Here is a 22,645-nt window from a genome sequence, read left to right on the forward strand (position 1 = left end):
GCTTACCAGACATGACATCTCTGAATAGTTGGTACCATTCTGGCTTATTCCAACTTCGTGACTTCTTAGTTTGAGTTACCCACACCACCAGCAGCATATCAAGCACACGAAGCACCATGCATCAACCTTTCACTCTTTTGCAGCCTTTCATTCTTCTTGGTAAGGATGAGGTCATCTACATATTTTGACTGGCCATCCTTCGAAGACGAAGTATGGCAGTGTTACTACTTCGACATCAAGTCTTATGAGGCAGCCTTTGAAGAACCACCTAACGATAGCTACCAAGTGTTGTGGAGTCCTAGACTTGGTAGATTGTTGACGCTAAGTATTTTTTCCTCGGCTTGAATTCTAACTCACCCTCTTCTTTTTGTTTTGCAGTTATTCATCCCAATACTATCGCATATCCGGTAGAGTTATTTCTGAACGCTCTTAGGGTTGTTGCTCTTAGTCATCAGAATTGGTCAGGATTTGACTGCACGAGGATCCAAAGGTAAAAGAGACGTATTGCGAAAGGTACTCTTCCTCAGCCTTAGAACTTTTATTCAGATTTTCTAATTTTGCTCGTTTTTTGGATTTCTGCTTGGCCTATCAGTTTTGACTTGTCTTGTTTTTACAGTCGATTAGCGATCTGATATCCCTTGTGTTGCGACTGCTGGTAAGAGACTGAGACGCGTACCGAGTAAAAACAGCAGGAAGAGCAAGAAGATGAAGACGACTCCAGGTTACAGTTCTCGCCTGGGTGAAGAGCTAAACTTGGAGATATGAGTCCCCATGACTATACTCGATGGGATGGAGTCGGAAACTTTGGCAACCTTGGCTCCGGTTACAAAGACTATCCAAGCTGAGAACGTCAAAGTCATAGGGGTCGATCAGGTTTTTGAGGCCTCGAGGTCTGTTAGATTCGGGTTTATTATGGGCTTCCAACTTAAAACCAATTGGCTATTAGTGGATTGGCCCTAACCCTTTATATAGTAGTAGATTAATTCTTATATATCCGATGTAGGATGTTTCTCATCAATACCCTCCCTCACGCTCAGACATCTAGGTCTGAAGCGTGGACAATGTGGGAATAACATCCACAGAGGGCCCAACATCGGTATAGTAGTAGTAGTTGTAGTAAATTAGGTCAAAGGATCTTATCGCTCTGATACCATGTTAGATTCGGGTTTATTATGGGCTTCCAACTTAAAACCAATTGGCTATTAGTGGATTGGCCCTAACCCTTTATATAGTAGTAGATTAATTCTTATATATCCGATGTGGGATGTTTCTCATCAATAAGGTCCAAGAAGAAGAACAAAGGCAAGTCTTCTAAGATATTGAGGGCCGATCGTGTTGCCGAGGGAGCAGATCAGTTTGATGGTGCCCAATCAGTAGGGGATAGAAATAATCAAGGGGAGATTCTCGAGACCAACCGAGAGAGTCCTGCCAAGGAGAGGCAGAAGAAGAAGAGGTCTGTCGAGAAGCGGCAAAATAAATTATCTGAAAATGGACTAAGAGAGCCTGTCGGGATGGACAAGATGATCAAGTCGAAGAGTTGGTCCAGCCTTTGTCGTCTACGAGCTCCTATGACCCCATTATTCATCTACATCTTTGTCAGATATAAAAAATAATGAATAAAAGAGAAAGAAAATAATGGATAAAACTTGACCAAAAAGGAAAAACTAGAGATGAAAGGGATTAGGAAAGACTGCATGTGTGTTCCGAAACCTACTGGGGTAAGAGTCCATGTCTTCAGTGATCGATATTCCGAAGATAAACCCTACACAATTATCTTAGAAATGAGGTCAGTATATTGGTATATCAGATGGTGTCTAGCGAGATGCGGGCTGGATGGTCAGGTTGCACACCTACGGCTAGGACATGGAAGTACCTATAAAGTTGCTACCTATAAAGTTGGTACCGATTAGATGTGGCTTGCCACACTGTAGAAATGATGGTGGTAGTTCTAAAGAAAATTGAATCCCTGCATTTTCAACCATCTTCCACAGGTTCTTTCGAAAAAATATTTGAAAAAAAGATTTTTAAAAAAAGTACCAAACACAAAAACCTATTAATTATTCAAAAATTAGACAATTTAAATAGAAATTTTATATATTTACCGATTTAAAGTACCTATAAAGATGGTACCGATAATTTTTTTCATATATTTAAATAATTATGTATATTTCAATTTATATATATATATATATATATATATATAAATATAAAGTAACAATAAAAGGTTTTTTTTACCTCTTTTATTGAACTTCTTTTGATCATTTTCTTCTTTGTGGGGTTTTTGGTGAAAAAAACTATCAATACTATTAAAAGGGAAGGAGTCCTAAAAAATCAATTTAAAAAGGTTGTTGCACCCTTTCATTTAACTAATACATTTGGTCTTACCTAACTGTAACTATACATGATGCTTTTATTTATTAGTCGGCATAGTGGACCAAAGTTTTTGTTTAAATAAAACCCAGTAGATGTTCATTTTTTTGGACTAATCAATTATTTTAGAAATTTATTTTATTGGTCCATATCTAAAAAGGCTATAATGTGTAGAGATAATTATTTTAGATAAAAGTCTACGCACTTAAGCCCAAAACACTGACAAAACCAAGAAAAAAAACAAAACATATGTTGTAAATGTGTATTATAATTTAACCCACAAGTTGATATTAAATATCCCAATATTTAAAGTTCCAAAATAAATTTATTTAAATACATAGAAAAACAAATTTAAAGAAATTTGTTTTTGATAAACACACTTTTTTGAAACAAACTCTTAAAACAAAACTATAAGTATTAAGTTAACCTAATTTGTATAAAAGTTATTTATAATTAAAAATTATTATTTTAAAATAAATTGAAACTATTAAAAACCGTACAAACCTTTATTATTACATAAAGCCAAAATCATAAATCTCATGTCCCGATAATTCAACAAATAATGTAAATCTTATAGGTAGAAAAAAATATATAATAATATTGTTATAACATAAAAAAATCTCAAATATAAATTCATAAAACTATAATTCAAAACAAAAAAAATTCTTCTTCGATATAAAATGACTTTATAACATAAAAATGTACAACAAAACTAAAATACGAATTCATATTATACACTGTTTACATACCATCATATAATATAGGGTCTTATAGAGTCAAACAATATCAGATCCCAAATTAATGATTGGTTTTGAGTTTTGAACGGGATTTATCAGGTTTTATGTATCAGGTTTTAACTAAATCTAGATAGTAATATATACAAGTCACTGGATTTATTGGTTTGACTGCGGGTCTAGATCGGGTACGGAAACACTTCTAAAACTATTAAAAAGCCTACAAATGTATATTATTAGATCAGCCCAAAATCCAAAATCTAGCAAGCAAATCTTATGTTTTACCAGCTGAACAAATGTAACTTTTATAAAATGCACACAATATAAAAATGACGTTATGACATAAAAGTGTACATACAAAATCTCAAATAAACTAACTGATAAGTTAATATAATTTACACAAAAAGAAATATTTTCTTCACTAATATAATATAACTTTATAACTTGAAAATGTACTTCAAAACCAAAATACTAATTCATATCAAACAATTTAATTACCCGAAAAAAAAAGCGCGGGTCAAAATCTAGTTTTACATTTATTTGAGAGAATTGACCTAATTTTAATTTAGTTCACAACTAATTTTCAGTTACACATATTTGTTTACATGAATTTTGATGAGACTTAAAGTGAATACATTGCAGGTGGGTTTTATGTTTGAAATTATAATGAAGTATTGATAAAACTTTCCTTACAAAGTTTAATTCCATTTGAAAATTAATAAATAGCTTTTTCCTATTCTTAGTTGCCAAAAACTAACTTTTCTAAAATAAAAAATTAAAACCTTTATTATTAAGATAATAGTAACTTATAAGGCAACAAACTGCTCAAAAAAAGTAATTTCTGATTAACTTTCAAGAAAAATGTTAAAAAAAAAAAATTATATTGTTTATCTTTTCAGAATTTCATAGTTTTTGGAAAATTAAGTTGGATGATATGCAATTTAAAAAATCTATTGAATAACTGTTTGTTCATATATTGTTATTGCATATTCATTGTCTTTTCGATAATTTTTTTTTAAATCTGATATCTAATTAATAGTTAAAATTTATTTCATATTCGTTTAAAAATACCAAAAGGCTTTCACTGAGATACTTATTCGTTTTCGTAAAACCAACGATACGAAGACTGGAATCCAGATAAGAGAGTATGGATCGATGAACTAAAACCGAAAGAGGCCATCGGTTGATTCACTAAACAAACAAACCGAAGTATTCCTTGGCCACAAGGTCAAACGAAACCTTCACGCCAAATGCGAAAAAACTTCTCTAACACGTTCTCATAACGTAAAATTTTATTTGAAAGAAAATTCAGTCTTTAGTGCCGCGAGACGTCGCAGATACTCGAAGAACCAGATTTCGACGTAAAATATCTTCCTAGATGAAAGTTCTGTCTCGGAAACTCAAACAGTAATATGGACTAACATCTTCTCAAACACACATCCTTCACGAAGGCTCAAACTCAAATGGTAACACTTACCATTCCGTTTGTTGCTGATCACAACAAACAAACTCCAACGTCCTAAAAAGACTTAGTCATCGTCCCCCCTCCCCCCCCCCTCCCTAATAGAGATAAGCTCTCAAACATCTGACACACGGATAATTGTGCGTTATAAAAGAAATCTGAAATTTTGGTCAGCACTTCCAAACGACTTCAAATTTTCTTTGGAAAGATGCTCGGTCCTTGCAAGTCACATAAGCCGAGGACTTTTCGCAGACAACAATATTGAGACAGAATCAGGTCAAAACCGCAATGGATGATTTAAGCCAAAACAGTCATTACAAACCCTAAACTGATAGTAAGCCTAGGTCTTGCGCCTAAACCCATCACACTGGTCTTACACATCTGAAGGCATAGTATCAACAGACTGATACGAGATTCCAATATAAGTCATATTTGCTTATATTTGTACGTTTATAAGACTCCGCAAACTAAAAGCCTTCGAGTGTTCTCATCTTGAACAACAACAAGTATAACGATCCACTGAGCGTTAGAAATGAGGTGACAACTCACACTCTCTCTCATCTCCGCGTATGGCTACTCTGTAAGTTTTAAAAAGGAGATAATCCACAACTTCATAAATCCAAAACAAACAGCCTACAAGGCTAGTCTCGAGGCCGACAAATGTCCAATAAAAATGCCATCGGCAGCAACATTCTCGAAATTTGAAGAATTATAATCCGAAAACATAAAAATTAACATTATTATTATATTATTTAAATAATAATTTATTATATATATAGAGAACAAGGGTATAATAATCTTTTGCTATTTAATGAAGATGGTATATTTAAAAATGTCCATTTAGTGTTGGTAAAGATTAAAAGTGATACCATGAAAATGGTAAACATGAAATTTTTCCAAGAAAGATCTTCTATCTTTTTATTAGGAAAGAGATATTTGGTTTTTAATATTCTAAGAAAATTAATTTAACCAAAAAATATTTTTAAAAATATGAAGCAAAAGTTTATAAAATTGGAATTTATGTAAAAGAAAATTTCGTTTCTAATCAATTTACTTGTTCAAAAATCTATAAAATTATTGTATTTTAAATATTAAAGAGATGACATGTTCATATAAAATATCTTTTTGATAACAATGTGATTATAAAAGAGTTAATAAAAATAGAAAATAGAAGATACTACTAGATATTGCCTTTTTATATGAAATTCCTTTTTTATAACAATGTGGTTAGAAGAAAAATTTATTAATAAAAAGAAATTATAAAGTCTTATTAATGGTAATTATAATAATAAACTTAATTCATTAAGGATATCAATGTAATAAACAACTGTAAGAGTTAACATAAACGCGACACATAAGAAAATTTAGTTAAAAAATATTTTTTAACATATGAAGCAAAAGTTTATAAAATTGTAATTTATATAAAAGAAAATTTCGTTTCTAATCAAATTACAAATTCAAAAATCTACAAAATTATTGTATTTTAAATATTAAGGATATTACCTTTTATATAAAATTTGTTTTTGATAACAATGTGGTTACAAAAATATTAATAACAATAAAAATAGAAAATAATAATAGATATTCAATTTTTATATGAAATTCCTTTACTTATAACAATGTGGTTAGAAGAAGAATTTATTGATGAAACGAAATTCTAAAATAAATAATGGTAATTATAATAATAAACTTAATTCATTAAGAGTATCAATGTAATAAACCACTGTGAGCGTTAACGTGAGTGCGCCACATAAGAAAGTGACTTGTCAAACAATAAACTTAATTCATTAAGGGTATCAATATAATAAACCATCGTGAATGTTAACGTGATGGCGCCACATAAGAAAGTGACTTCTCAAATAATATTATAGAGATATAACCGAAAATCCAACACTTCTTATGGAAGGTATTATCAGGAGCTATACCTACGTATGTTCAACTTTGCTCGAGAGGTGTTAATACTGACCCTACATGTCAAAGATGTTGCCTTGAGGAAGAAACAATCAATCATGCTCTGTTCCTTTGCCCTCACGCTTTTGCTATATGGCGTTGTTCAGGATTGCCTGTAAAGAATCTTCGGTCAGATGATTTGGAAACAAATATATTAACGTTATTCAATCTTATGAATAATGACGAGGTTGATGCTTCTCAAAGGGGGCTTTCTTTCTGGCTAATGTGGATTATTTGGAAATCAAGGAATGAATTCCTATTCTCTCATAGGAACGTTCATCCTATAGAAGATGCTCTAAGAGCCCAAGCTGCAAATAGAGAATGGTGGGCAAATAAAGATACTTTGTATGCTCCGGTTCCTTCTGTATCGAGCTCTCAATGGGAACCTCCCCCATCAGGATGGTTGAAGTGTAACTTCGATTGTAGTTATCATCAGGAAACGAGATCAGTTGGGCTTGGTTTCATAGTTCGTGATGACAAAGGCAAATTCTTGGTTGCTGGTATGTCAAAAATGAACAATGTATCTTCTCCTCTTCAGGGTGAAGCCCTTGGTTTTTTATTTGCAGCACAACAGATTTGAGTCAGAGGTTGGCGGCATGTCTGGTTTGAAGGGGATAGTGTTGAATTGGAAAGAATCATAAATCAGGTGGTTGATCAACATGTCCTATTACGCAACGTTATACATGATATCAGATTTTGGATCTCACGCTTGCCCATCTGCTCTTTGGGATCAGTAAATCGTAAGAAGAATTCAGCGGCCGATGCCCTCTCTAAGAAAGCAATAGTGATGGAGAATGATTATATTATGTTATCGATTCCGCCTCCTTGGCTAATTCGTTTCCTGTATGAACCTTTCACAATTTGATTTCTAATAAAATATTGTTCAAAAAAAAAAAATGTTATAGAGATATAACATATATTTTATAAAAAATTTGATTATATTTAGAAAAGAAATGAAAACCTATTATTCAACAATTAGACAATTTAAATAGAAATTTTATATATTTACAGATTTAAAGTACCTATAAAGATGATACCAATTATTTTTTTTATATATTTAAATAATTATGTATATTTCAATTTCAATATATAAATATATATATATATATATATGTAAAGTGACAATAAAAGATTTTTTTACCTCTTTTATTGAACTTCTTTTGATCATTTTCTTCTTTGTGGGTTCTTTTGGTAAAAAAACTATTTTACATTGATTTGAGAGACTTGCCCTAATTTTAATTTATTTCACAACTAATTTTCAGTTACACATATTTGTTTACATGAATTTTGATGAGACTTAAAGTGAATACATTGCAGGTGGGTTTTATGTTTGAAATTATAATGAAGTATTGATAAAACTTTCCTTACAAAGTTTAACTAGGTGTCTTGCCCGCATATGCGGGCTTAATCGTTTTACAAATATGTATTAGTTTTTTTTATTAATTCAAAAACCAGCATAATAACTTATTATTTATATTTTTAAAAATAAATAAATCAAACATATATATATAACTTATTATTTATGTTTTCAAAAAAAATAAATCAAACATATATATATATATAAATAAATATCTAATTAAATATATATGTTTAATGAAAATTTATTAAAGATAACATTGACTTTAACCAATGAATTTATTATAATTGTTTTATATTTTATTTTAAACTTTATAATTGAAAAATATGTTTTAAGAAAACAACACAATATATAAGAATTATCTTATTTTTTTAAAAGTTAATATTATTAATAAAAATTCGTTTTTGATGATACAACTAATTATATATAAAATTCATTAAGGGTATTGTAGATATTAACCGCTCAAACTTTCAACATGAGAGCTCCAAAATTTATTAAAGATAACATTGACTTTAACCACTGAATTTATTATAATTGTTTTATTTTTTATTTTTAAATTTTATAATTGAAAATATGTTTTAAGATAACAACACAATATATAAGAATTATCTTATTTTCTTAAAAAGTTAATATTATTAATAAAATTTCGTTTTTGATAATATAATTAAGTTTATATAAAATTCATTAAGGGTATTATAGATATTAACCGCTCTAACTTTTAACGTGAGAGTTCCGTTGCAAAAACTTACTTCGCAAATAATAGTATTGATTCCATTTGAAAATTAATAAATAGCTTTTCGCCTATTCTTAGTTTCCAAAACTAACTTTTCTAAAAAAAAAATTAAAACCTTTATTTTAAAGATAATAGTAACTTATAAGGCAACAAACTGCTCAAAAATCCTAACAAAAATAAAAAAATAATGGTAGCTAATTCGCATTAGGGAAGTGATTCTAGATACTAATATCGTATAAAACCATTATAATAAAACAAATCGAGTATATGAAAATATTTTGTGGTTGTGGGGGTGGGTCAATCTATTTGGAAAAGGAAAATAAGATGTTTCGGATAGAGATACTTGACAAGTCGGCTCATCCTTGCTTTATATATAAGTACACTCTCAGTGCTTTCTTTGAAACCAAAAGATAAATTATCATCAAGCTACCAAGGTACGTTAAGACTTTCAGTGCATTAATTCTTGCGCACATCCAGTTGTTTTTGGCGTATGCATTAGTTTGATTCTGTTGAAACCGTGTTTCTAGGGTTTTGTTGTCAAGCATCTTCTAACTGATCCAGAAGGATTTAATATGGCTCATCCAAGGGACTTAAAGTTCTCTCCGATTGACCAGAATTTGGTGGGGTATTATCTACGCAACAGAGTGGATACAGGAAAAGATGGTTTCATCACAGATATCAAACTTTATGAAGACGAGCCGTGGCTTCTTCCGCACGTCAAGAATGATCAATTCAAAGAGAACATGTGGTTTTACTTTGTTCTAAGGACACGTAATTTGGGGAGCAGGCCCAAACGCACGGTTCCCGGTAGAGGAAGCAGTAACGGCGGAACTTGGACGACAAGTGGCGTAAAGAAGGCGATCACTGACCGTAACAACCCCAAGGTTGTGATCGGATACAAAACAGAACTCGCGTACCACAAGAAAGTCAAGGGAAAGCTTAAAGGAGACACCACTGGTTGGTGTATGACGGAGTATTGGCTTGCAAGTGAGAACGATGCTCAGTTCCAAGAAGTAGTCTTGTGTCATCTCCGTGACAATAACAAGATGGTCGTTGACCAGCCACCAGAGAGCAAAAACGGAGACAATGACATCGCCACAGAGCAGCCTCAACAAGGGAACAGCGATGACAACAACAATAGACTCCTTGACTTCACTCATCAACAGCGGCCACTGATTCCTCCTTTTGAAGGACAGGGATTGAGACTTCAAACCATTATGGGATATTCTGATAAGGCCACTCAAGAACAACAACATCCACCGATTTCTCCTCCTCCTCAACGTCAAGATTCCGGAAGCATAAACAACGCACTTGTAATCATGGAAGATGAGTGTGTTAGCCAAGATGAAATATTCAATCTAGCTGACCTGGAAGCCGGCATCACTCATCCACAACAACAACATCGTCAGATGATGGTGGATCCTTATGATGATATATCTTTCTCAAGATTGGCAATGCCGAACAACCTGATTTACCATCATGAAGACTCATGGCATCAAGATACCTCTCCATGGAACAACACCAATCCTCGTGGACTCATATTCAATTCTCATGGATATGAGATCCAAGATCAAACTGTCACCAAGGGACACAATCAAGATTCATATTATTAGCCGACATTTTCTTCTGATGCAACACAAGAGCAAATAAAGTAGTCAAACATAGGAAACATGTATAGTTCGTTTGGTTATGGTTATTATTTCTGGATCTTTTAATGAGAATTTATCTCATCATTAAAAGTTTGTAAATGATCTTTGTGTTTGATTAAACCGATCCAAACACCCTTTTATCGAAATCAAAAATTTCTGGAGCACTCATCTGCTAGTGTGATACCACCGATAACGCCTATGAATACTAAAAAAACTCCACGCATGAGTTTAACATTGGAAAAAGTACGTACAGTTCCTTTGGTTTAATTACGCTTAAGTCACTGCATAGTTCGGTTGCTATATTTGGATTTTAAGTGAGACTTTATCTTTATGTGCTTGATTCTAAAGAAAGCAAGGCCTAAAGAGCTCAAAGATAAAGCTTCGAGGCTGATTAATTTATTTGGTTAAATTGTTGAGTTTGATTTCTGGTTAACTTTCAAGAAAAATGTTTTAAAAAAAAAATTATATTGTTTATCTTTTCAGAATTTCATAGTTTTTGGAAAATTAAGTTGGATGATATGCAATTTAAAAAATCTATTGAATAACTGTTTGTTCATATATTGTTATTGCATATTCATTGTCTTTTCGATAATTTTTTTTTAAATCTGATATCTAATTGATAGTTAAAATTTATTTCATATTCGTTTAAAAATACCAAAAAGCTTTCACTGAGATACTTATTCGTTTTCGTAAAACCAACGATACGAAGACTGGAATCCAGATAAGAGAGTATGGATCGATGAACTAAAACCGAAAGAGGCCATCGGTTGATTCACTAAACAAACAAACCGAAGTATTCCTTGGCCACAAGGTCAAACGAAACCTTCACGCCAAATGCGAAAAAACTTCTCTAACACGTTCTCATAACGTAAAATTTTATTTGAAAGAAAATTCATTCTTTAGTGCCGCGAGACGTCGCAGATACTCGAAGAACCAGATTACGACGTAAAATATCTTCCTAGATGAAAGTTCTGTCTCGGAAACTCAAACAGTAATATGCACTAACATCTTCTCAAACACACATCCTTCACGAAGGCTCAAACTCAAATGGTAACACTTACCATTCCGTTTGTTGCTGATCACAACAAACAAACTCCAACGTCCTAAACAGACTTAGTCATCGTCCCCCCCCCCTCCCTAATAGAGATAAGCTCTCAGACATCTGACACACGGATAATTGTGCGTTATAAAAGAAATCTGAAATTTTGGTCAGCACTTCCAAACGACTTCAAAATTGTCTTTGGAAAGATGCTCGGTCCTGATCGATGCAAGTCACATAAGCCGAGGACTTTTCGCAGACAACAATATTGAGACGGAATCAGGTGGAAACCGCAATGGATGATTTAAGCCAAAACAGTCATTACAAACCCTAAACTGATAGTAAGCCTAGGTCTTGCGCCTAAACCCATCATACTGGTCTTATACATCTCAAGGCATAGTATCAACAGACTGATATGAGATTCCAATAAAAGTCCTTTTTGCTTATATTTGTACGTTTATAAGACTCCGCAAACTAAAAGCCTTCGAGTGTTCCCATCTTGCACAACAACAAGTATAACGATCCACTGAGCGTTAGAAATGAGGTGACAACTCACACTCTCTCTCATCTCTGCGTATGGCTACTCTGTAAGTTTTAAAAAGGAGATAATCCACAACTTCATAAATCCAAAACAAACAGCCTACAAGGCTAGTCTCGAGGCCGACAAATGTCCAATAAAAATGCCATCGGCCGCAACATTCTCGAAATTTGAAGAATTATAATCCGAAAACATAAAAATTATCATTATTATTATTATATTTAAATAATAATTTATTATATATATAGAGAACAAGGGTATAATAGTCTTTTGCTACTTAATGAAGATGGTATATTTAAAAATGTCCTTTTAGTGTTGGTAAAGATGAAAAGTGATACCATGAAAGTGGTAAACATGAAATTTCTCCAAGAAAGATCTTCTATCTTTTTATTAGGAAAGAGATATTTGGTTTTTAATATTCTAAGAAAATTAATTTAACCAAAAAATATTTTTAAAAATATGAAGCAAAAGTTTATAAAATTGGAATTTATGTAAAAGAAAATTTTGTTTCTAATCAATTTACTTGTTCAAAAATCTATAAAATTATTGTATTTTAAATATCAAAGAGATGACATGTTCATATAAAATATCTTTTGATAACAATGTGATTATAAAAGAGTTAATAAAAATAGAAAATAGAAGATACTACTAGATATTGCCTTTTTATATGAAATTCCTTTTTTATAACAATGTGGTTAGAAGAAGAATTTATTAATAAAAAGAAATTATAAAATCTTATTAATGGTAATTATAATAATAAACATAATTCATTAAGGATATCAATGTAATAAACAACTGTAAGAGTTAACATAAGCGCGACACATAAGAAAATTTAGTTAAAAAATATTTTTAACATATGAAGCAAAAGTTTATAAAATTGTAATTTATATAAAAGAAAATTTCGTTTCTAATCAAATTACAAATTCAAAAATCTACAAAATTATTGTATTTTAAATATTAAAGATATTACCTTTTATATAAAATTCCTTTTTGATAACAATGTGGTTACAAAAATATTAATAACAATAAAAATAGAAAATAATAATAGATATTGCATTTTTATATGAAATTCCTTTACTTATAACAATGTGGTTAGAAGAAGAATTTATTGATGAAACGAAATTCTAAAATAAATAATGTTAATTATAATAATAAACTTAATTCATTAAAAGTATCAATGTAATAAACCACTGTGAGCGTTAACGTGAGTGCGCCACATAAGAAAGTGACTTCTCAAACAATAAACTTAATTGATTAAGGGTATCAGAACCGCACATCAATCTTACCCTTGTAGATAACTATGAGCCATGCCTAGGGTTTTGAGCGACAAGAAAGGCGACTGTCAGATCTAGGTTTGACGGCGCACGTGAACGGCTTCTAAACCTTTACCCGTTGTGCAAGGAAGACTATCGACACTTCTTGACACGGGTCCTAGGGTTTTTAAGAAGTATAAAGCACCTTTTGACATCTAGCGACTCTGCTAAGTTTTCGTGTCTACGGCATCCATACGATTTTTGTTCTCGAATTCTTTCGAGTGGGCTCCTCTTGTCTTTTCTCTCTAGCTGTGTGCTACGATTTTGTCCTGTAAGAATGGTGTCTCAAGCAAACCTAATTCAACGTGGAGGCTCTTCGTCCGCTGCGAACCGCCGTTTGGATCTGGAAGTAGAAGATGAGATCATCCGTATTCCAGCCTGTGATCTGAACACAGTTGCTGAGCGTTTCAAAAGAACTCTGATTGGTAGAGTTCTCCATCAAGGAGGTCGCAGTGTTGAAGCTCTGATTGCCCTACTCCCTAGGGCACGGATCTGGAATGTAGAAGGCAGAGTCCGTGGTGTTAACTTGGGAAACGGACGTTTTCAGTTCGACTTTGACAAGGAAGAGGATCTGGTTATGGTTTTAAACAAAAGGCCTTGTCATTTCAACCACTGGATTTTTGCTCTGGAACGATGGGAGCCTGTTACAAGCGATAACTTCCCAAACACGATTCCTTTTTGGATAAAAGTTACAGGAGTTCCTGTTCACTACTGGAACGATGAAACTTTTGAGGAGATTGCAAAGGCCCTGGGGAAGCGTGTAACTATTGATGCTACAAACGCCCGTCTTCAAGTCTCTATTGATGCTGATAGGCCATTACAGTTCGAGAGAAGGGTTGGCTTCCCAAACGGAGATGTCGGGAAAGTCTCTCTGGAATACGAAGGTCTTATTAGATACTGCTTTGCCTGTAAAAGGATCGATCATGATGTATACTCTTGCACTGAGTGCTCACAAGAGGAACGGGATCAGAAGATTAAAGAGCTCAGGGAACAAAATGAGCTGGGTTTGCAAGCTCAACAGAACCGGAACCTGGGCCTAATACACAACCGCAACAACAATTTAAACAACAAAAGGCCACGATCCCCTTCTGATGATGGTCTTAATAAATCTCCAGGGCGTCCACATTATCCTGGATATGCCAGAGGTGAAAAGAGAAGGAAGGAATCACCAAACTATCGGTCCTCTAGATACCATGAGGATCACCGAGGGTTTACCAAGATTTCTGACCGAAGGAGGGAGGATAAACATGAACGTATCCCGTCGGGAAATACAACTGTCTGGAACCGGCTCGAGTCTCATTCCAAGAGAAGATCAGTGGAAGCCTTCGCATCTCAGTATAAGAACCAAGACAGAGTAAGAGAGTATGAGAGAAACAGAGGTAGGGCCAAATACCTTTCTCATCATTCCCGATATTCCCAACAAGTTTGGAGACCAAAGAGTCAGGTTAATGAATCCAAAAGCAACAATCAGAACAAATCTGTCGGGGCCTCAGAAACTCCAGCTCCTCCCTCACGTGCTTTGACTGATTCGCAGAGGACAATATCAGAAGTCAGGCAGGGACGAGGAGGGAGAGATACGCAGGGCACCGGAGTCATGGTGGTCCATAGGAACGAGATGTCGGAGGAACGAGTGAGACGCATCAAAGGGAAGGCTCCAATGTTTACGGAAGCCTTGGAAAAAACCCCTATGTCGGCAGCAAAGTTCTCTCCGGCCGGGCTTCTAACTAGAGATAGAGGCGTTCTCAGAATAAGAGACGGGGAGTCTCCTTTGTGTCCAGAGGAGACCAGGTATGTCTCGTCCCTAGTTAGGCCTAGCACTGAACCTGAGATAGTTAATCTTGATCTAGATAGGCTCATGGAATCACACCACATAGACAATTTGGTTATGACTAGAGAAGATGAGGCGGAAGTTGATAAACTAGTTGAGGATTTTGGTGATGTGATTATGGATGATAATATGATGCAAAATGATGATCTACTTGTGGATGAGCCTGGTTTTGATGCAGAGAAAATAGATGCTATCTCACAACTATCTCCAGCATATGCTGAGGACATTGACAAACAGAGGGAAGACTATCAAGAAGCTCAGATGAGCGATGCTAACCCACGGGCCATGGAGAAAGGAGCCCTATTACCAAGTGCAGGCAGGGACAAGAAAATAGCCGATGCACATGTACCGGATACGAAAGGAATAAGCAAGCAGTCTAACCTAGCTGGGACTGAGTCAAAGAAGCGCAATCCACAGAGCCCGGGGGGGGGGGGGAAGGTGTTCGCGCTTCCAAGAAACTGAGCCTCCCAAGGGGCCGCCCATCTCCTAAAAAGCCTAAAGCGCAGGGTACTTCCAAGAAATCTCAAAAAAATGATGTCCCTCGTATTGAGGTGTTTCCTTCTACTAAACGTATGAACTCTTCTTCTGTCTCAGGTTCGGTGGTGTCCCAGAAACCACCCAGTAAGAAGATATGAACACCATCTCTTGGAATTGTCAAGGGGCCGGAGCCTACTTGACCAAGAAGCATCTCCGGGAATTGCACCGTTTTTTTGCACCTTCTTTTCTCTTTTTATCTGAAACAGAAAACAATCGTTCTTTTCTGCAAGAGTTTCAAGTTTCTTTTGGTTATAATAAATTGTTCACCGTGGAACCGGAAGGTAGAAGCGGTGGACTAGCACTTTTTTATATGGATTCTTATGATGTGTAGATTCTTTACTTTGATAAACGCATGATCGACATAACAGCTACCATAGAGGGACACAAAGTCTACATGACCTTTATATATGGTGATCCGGTCGTTGAGTGCCGAGAATATGTCTGGGAGCGGTTAACGCGCATGAGTGTGAATAGATCGGGAGCATGGTTCGTGTGTGGGGACTTTAACGAGATTAAGGGGAACCATGAAAAGAAGGGGGGAAGGAAGAGACCTGAGACTTCCTTCTTACCTTTCCGTACGATGTTGGCCGACTGTGGCATGATAGAATTCCCGTATAAGGGTAACCATATGTCTTGGGTTGGTTATCGCAGCTCTGGGAAAGTACAATGCAGATTGGATAGAGCTGTAGGAAATGAGGAGTGGCATCACCTCTTCTCCCACACTAATGTGGAGTATTTGAAGCTATGGGGGTCGGATCATCGTCCGGTCTTAGTACGCATTCAGTCCCGTGAGGTGAGACGACGAAAGTCATTCAAGTTCGACCGTAGATGGCTCTTAAAAGATGGATTGAAAGAAGCTATCGAAGAGGGTTGGGGCCCCCAGGATGTGTCAAACTCCCGGCCTATCCATGTTAAATTGGAGGAAGTGCGGCGAACTATAGCTCGATGGAAACGAGAGAACCCCTCGAATTCTGCGAAAAAAATCGAGGCAATCAAGGAACAGCTTGAGAGAGCTCAGTCGGATCCAAGTATCCCGAGTGTTGAAGTATTAAATCTGAAATGGAATCTGTGTGCAGCTTTCCGGGAAGAGGAGTTATACTGGCGACAAAAGAGTCGTGCCATATGGCTTAAAGATGGAGATCGTAATACCAAGTTTTTCCATGCAGTTACAAAACAAAGAAGAGCTCGAAATCGAATCATCAAACTCAAAAACCCACGGGGGGGGGGGGGGGGGGGTTGGGCTGAAAGCGAGGCATGAATCGAGAAGGTGGCAGCAGAGTATTTCCAAGATATTTTTACCACCTCGGAGCCAGGTGCCTTTGAGGAAGCATTACGTTTCATTACTGCAAAGGTTACTCCTGCCATGAATGCGTCCCTAGTACGACCTCCATCGGATACAGAAATCAGGAAAGCAGTTGAAAAAATCAATCCGGATAAAGCACCTGGGCCAGACGGTATGACAAGTCTGTTCTATCAACGTTTCTGGGAAGTCACAGCGAAAGATGTAATTTTGATGGTGAAAGAATTCTTCAGCTCAGATTCCTTTGATCCGAGGCTAAACCAAACTAATATATGCCTGATTCCTAAGTCAGAACGTCCTATGGAGATGACTGAATTCCGTCTTATAAGCCTATGCAATGTTAGTTACAAGATCATCTCGAAGATAATCTGCTCCCGGTTAAAGAAGTATCTACCAAAGCTTATCTCGGAGACGCAATCCGCCTTTGTGGCGCGACGACTTATATCTGCTAATATACTCCTAGCACAGGAAGCTTTCCACGCCCTCCGTACGAATCCCATGTGTAAAGCTAAGTTTATGGCTATAAAGACTGACATGAGCAAAGCCTATGATCGTGTAGAATGGAGTTTTCTAAAAGCCCTTCTACTCAAAATGGGTTTTGCGGAAAAATGGGTTTCTTGGATATACTGGTGCGTGTCTTCAGTCTCTTATCAAGTCTTACTTAATGGAGAACCCAAGGGCCATATACAGCCATCTCGCGGGCTGCGTCAAGGCGACCCTCTATCCCCCTTTCTCTTTATACTGTTGACAGAGGTTCTAATCTCTCAATTGAGAGGTGCTGAGGAGGAAGGTAGGCTGACAGGTTTAAAGATTGCTCGTGCGAGCCCAGCTTTTTCACATCTCCTATTCGCTGATGATAGCCTATTCTTCGTTAAAGCAGATGTCCAGCAAGGTGCTGAGTTGATACGGATAATTAATCTATATGGGAGAGCTTCGGGCCAACTATTAAACCCAGCGAAATCCTCTATCTTGTTTGGCAACAAAGTAGGACAGGAAGTAAAGGTAGCGATGAAACAGATTTTGGGTATAAGTAAAGAGGGTGGAATGGGGATGTACCTGGGTCTCCCGGAGAAAATCTGTGGATCAAAGCGACAAGCTTTTGCTTTCATCAGAGATCGGCTCAATGATCGCATCAACTCATGGTCGGCAAAATTACTCTCTAAAGGCGGCAAGGAAGTTCTTTTAAAATCTGTAGCACAAGCTCTACCCACATACGTGATGTCCTGTTTCCTCTTACCAAAGGACATCTTAAATAAGCTTCAAGGGGCAATTGAAAAATTCTGGTGGAGTACGAAAGGGAACAATCGCGGTTTGCATTGGATTGCTTGGGAAAAAATATGTGTTCCTTTTGATAAGGGAGGCTTAGGCTTTAGGGATCTCCATAATTTTAATCTGGCCCTCCTTGCAAACACAGCTCTGGAGACTCCTACACCATCCTACATCCCTACTGGCACGTGTCCTTAAAGGCAGATACTATCGGCACATTAGCCCAATGGAAGTTAAAACATCAAATTCCCCATCGTATGGGTGGAGAAGTATCTTGGCTGCACAGGACCTACTGCGGGAGGGTTTGAGGCAAACGATTGGATTGGGTTACAATACTCGAGTGTGGATTGATCCGTGGATCCCGACCATACCTGCTCGGCCAGCACTAGACAATGGAGTCTATCGGGATCATGATCTGTTCGTTAATCAACTTATCGATCAATCCTCCAAGAAATGGAGAGTAGAGATTCTCGAAGCCTTGATAGACCCGACTGATATCCCTCTGATTCTTAGTATACGACCCAGCCATTGTTTTAAGGATGATGGGTACTGCTGGAACCACTCAAAGTCTGGGTTGTATACAGTGAAGTCGGGGTATAAGCTTGCAAAACAAATGAAAGAGGAGAAAGGGGAGGTTGCAGTCACAGAGCCTAGTATCAACCCCCTAAAGGCTATGATCTGGAAGCTACAAGCTCCACGGAAAATAAAACATTTCCTCTGGCAAGCTTTGACGGAGTGCGTTGCGACATGTAGCCGTCTGGCTGATAGACACTGTGGAACGGATAGGTCTTGCCCCAGATGTGGCGACGGTGAGGAATCTTTGAACCATCTCCTCTTCCTCTGTCCCCCGGCGCTTCAAACATGGGCACTCTCCGACATTCCATCAATTCCGGGTTCTTTCCCGAGTAAATCCCTTTATGAGAATTTTGATTACTTGCTTCTTCGTGCAAAACAGAGGGGAACCCTGATAATATCCTCGCTAGGTTCCCTTGGATCGTTTGGTTTATATGGAAAGCGAGGAATGAGAAAGTTTTCAACGGCAAGCAAGTCCCCCCGCCAGATACCGTACTACACGCGACCCAGGAGGAAGAGAACTGGCGGGTAGCACAAGTAATAGAGAAGAAGGACTCTTCTGGAGATACTGGTCCTTCGAACGGCAGAAACCTGGAGAATGAGTTACAATTACCAAGATGTCAAGTGGATGCATCCTGGGTGACGAATTCGACGATTTCTGGAGGAGGTTTTGTTTTTGATCTGGCGCCTGGAACACATATGTATGGTTCCCTCGGGATGGACCAGGTTCTCTCTCCCATGCATGCGGAGTTCACTGTTTTGCTTAATGCAATGAGACACTCCTTACAGCTAGGGTTTACATCGATGTCCTTTGAATCGGACTGTCTTCAGCTTGTTAAGCTGATCAATGATGAAGAAGATTGGCCAGCGATGGCTTCAGAATGGAATGAATTCATCCATATAGTATCATTTTTTACAGCTTTTTCAATTTCTTTCATTGCTAGAGAGCATAATGTAAGAGCGGATCTCCTTGCAAAAGGAGCTCGCTTGCAAAATTCTATTTCTCCCATGTAAACTCTGAAATTCCGGGATGGCTAGCTCAAAAAGCTAACCTGTTCCTGCTGAATTAATAAAGCATGGTGTTTGCAAAAAAAAAAAAAAAAAGATTAAGGGTATCAATATAATAAACCATCGTGAATGTTAACGTAAGGGCGCCACATAAGAAAGTGACTTCTCAAATAATATTATAGAGATATAACATATATTTTATAAAAAATTGATTATATTTAGAAAAAAAATGAAAACCTATTATTCAACAATTAGACAATTTAAATAGAAATTTTATATATTTACAGATTTAAAGTACCTATAAAGATGATACCAATTATTTTTTTCATATATTTAAATAATTATGTATATTTCAATTTCAATATATATATATATATATGTAAAGTGACAATAAAAGATTTTTTTTACCTCTTTTATTGAACTTCTTTTGATCATTTTCTTCTTTGTGGGTTCTTTTGGTAAAAAAAACTATTTTACATTGATTTGAGAGAATTGACCTAATTTTAATTTAGTTCACAACTAATTTTCAGTTACACATATTTGTTTACATGAATTTTGATGAGACTTAAAGTGAATACATTGCAGGTGGGTTTTATGTTTGAAATTATAGTGAAGTATTGATAAAACTTTCCTTACAAAGTTTAATTCCATTTGAAAATTAATAAATAGCTTTTCGCCTATTCTTAGTTTCCAAAACTAACTTTTCTAAAAAAAAAAATTAAAACCTTTATTTTAAAGATAATAGTAACTTATAAGGCAACAAACTGCTCAAAAATCCTAACAAAAATAAAAAAATAATGGTAGCTAATTCGCATTAGGGAAGTGATTCTAGATACTAATATCGTATAAAACCATTATAATAAAACAAATCGAGTATATGAAAATATTTTGTGGTTGTGGGGGTGGGTCAATCTATTGGAAAAGGAAAATAAGATGTTTCGGATAGAGATACTTGACAAGTCGGCTCATCCTTGCTTTATATATAAGTACACTCTCAGTGCTTTCTTTGAAACCAAAAGATAAATTATCATCAAGCTACCAAGGTACGTTAAGACTTTCAGTGCATTAATTCTTGCGCACATCCAGTTGTTTTTGGCGTATGCATTAGTTTGATTCTGTTGAAACCGTGTTTCTAGGGTTTTGTTGTCAAGCATCTTCTAACTGATCCAGAAGGATTTAATATGGCTCATCCAAGGGACTTAAAGTTCTCTCCGATTGACCAGAATTTGGTGGGGTATTATCTACGCAACAGAGTGGATACAGGAAAAGATGGTTTCATCACAGATATCAAACTTTATGAAGACGAGCCGTGGCTTCTTCCGCACGTCAAGAATGATCAATTCAAAGAGAACATGTGGTTTTACTTTGTTCTAAGGACACGTAATTTGGGGAGCAGGCCCAAACGCACGGTTCCCGGTAGAGGAAGCAGTAACGGCGGAACTTGGACGACAAGTGGCGTAAAGAAGGCGATCACTGACCGTAACAACCCCAAGGTTGTGATCGGATACAAAACAGAACTCGCGTACCACAAGAAAGTCAAGGGAAAGCTTAAAGGAGACACCACTGGTTGGTGTATGACGGAGTATTGGCTTGCAAGTGAGAACGATGCTCAGTTCCAAGAAGTAGTCTTGTGTCATCTCCGTGACAATAACAAGATGGTCGTTGACGAGAGCAAAAACGGAGACAATGACATCGCCACAGAGCAGCCTCAACAAGGGAACAGCGATGACAACAACAATAGACTCCTTGACTTCACTCATCAACAGCGGCCACTGATTCCTCCTTTTGAAGGACAGGGATTGAGACTTCAAACCATTATGGGATATTCTGATAAGGCCACTCAAGAACAACAACATCCACCGATTTCTCCTCCTCCTCAACGTCAAGATTCCGGAAGCATAAACAACGCACTTGTAATCATGGAAGATGAGTGTGTTAGCCAAGATGAAATATTCAATCTAGCTGACCTGGAAGCCGGCATCACTCATCCACAACAACAACATCGTCAGATGATGGTGGATCCTTATGATGATATATCTTTCTCAAGATTGGCAATGCCGAACAACCTGATTTACCATCATGAAGACTCATGGCATCAAGATACCTCTCCATGGAACAACACCAATCCTCGTGGACTCATATTCAATTCTCATGGATGTGAGATCCAAGATCAAACTGTCACCAAGGGACACAATCAAGATTCATATTATTAGCCGACATTTTCTTCTGATGCAACACAAGAGCAAATAAAGTAGTCAAACATAGGAAACATGTATAGTTCGTTTGGTTATGGTTATTATTTCTGGATCTTTTAATGAGAATTTATCTCATCATTAAAAGTTTGTAAATGATCTTTGTGTTTGATTAAACCGATCCAAACACCCTTTTATCGAAATCAAAAATTTCTGGAGCACTCATCTGCTAGTGTGATACCACCGATAACGCCTATGAATACTAAAAAAACTCCACGCATGAGTTTAACATTGGAAAAAGTACGTACAGTTCCTTTGGTTTAATTACGCTCAAGTCACTGCATAGTTCGGTTGCTATATTTGGATTTTAAGTGAGACTTTATCTTTATGTGCTTGATTCTAAAGAAAGCAAGGCCTAAAGAGTTGAAAGATAAAGCTTCGAGGCTGATTAATTTATTTGGTTAAATTGTTGAGTTTGATTTCGGATTAACTTTTAAGAATACTGTTTCTTAAAAGAAATTTTATTCTTTATCATTTCAGAATTTTATAGTTTTGGAAAATTAAGTTGGCTGATATGCAATTTAAAAAATCTATTGAATAATTGTTTGTTCATATATTGTTATTGCATAATCATTGTCTTTTCGATATTTTTTTTTTAAAATCTGATATTTAATTGATAGTTATAATTCTATTTCATATTCGTTTAAAAATACCAAAAGGCTTTCACTGAGATACTTATTCATTTTCGTAAAACCAACGATACGAAGACTGGAATCCAGATAAGAGAGTATGGATC

At 35.9% G+C, this 22,645-nt stretch overlaps 2 protein-coding genes across 2 annotated transcripts; both read left to right on the forward strand.

Moving 5' to 3' along the window:
- The first annotated feature begins 8,751 nt into the window (after window positions 1–8,751).
- LOC106356729 (NAC domain-containing protein 6) lies at window positions 8,752–10,246 on the forward strand. The gene has a single exon (XM_048773648.1). The coding sequence runs from the start codon at window positions 9,179–9,181 to the stop codon at window positions 10,217–10,219; it is 1,041 nt and encodes a 346-aa protein (XP_048629605.1). The 5' UTR covers window positions 8,752–9,178; the 3' UTR covers window positions 10,220–10,246.
- Window positions 10,247–20,587: 10,341 nt separating this feature from the next.
- On the forward strand, window positions 20,588–21,897 carry LOC125601536 (NAC domain-containing protein 6-like). Its single transcript, XM_048773654.1, has one exon. It carries the CDS (start codon window positions 20,839–20,841, stop codon window positions 21,868–21,870), a length of 1,032 nt encoding a protein of 343 aa, XP_048629611.1. The 5' UTR covers window positions 20,588–20,838; the 3' UTR covers window positions 21,871–21,897.
- Window positions 21,898–22,645: the final 748 nt, after the last annotated feature.

This window comes from Brassica napus, unplaced genomic scaffold (genome assembly GCF_020379485.1).
Source record: "Brassica napus cultivar Da-Ae unplaced genomic scaffold, Da-Ae ScsIHWf_259;HRSCAF=431, whole genome shotgun sequence".
Lineage (NCBI taxonomy): Eukaryota > Viridiplantae > Streptophyta > Magnoliopsida > Brassicales > Brassicaceae > Brassica > Brassica napus.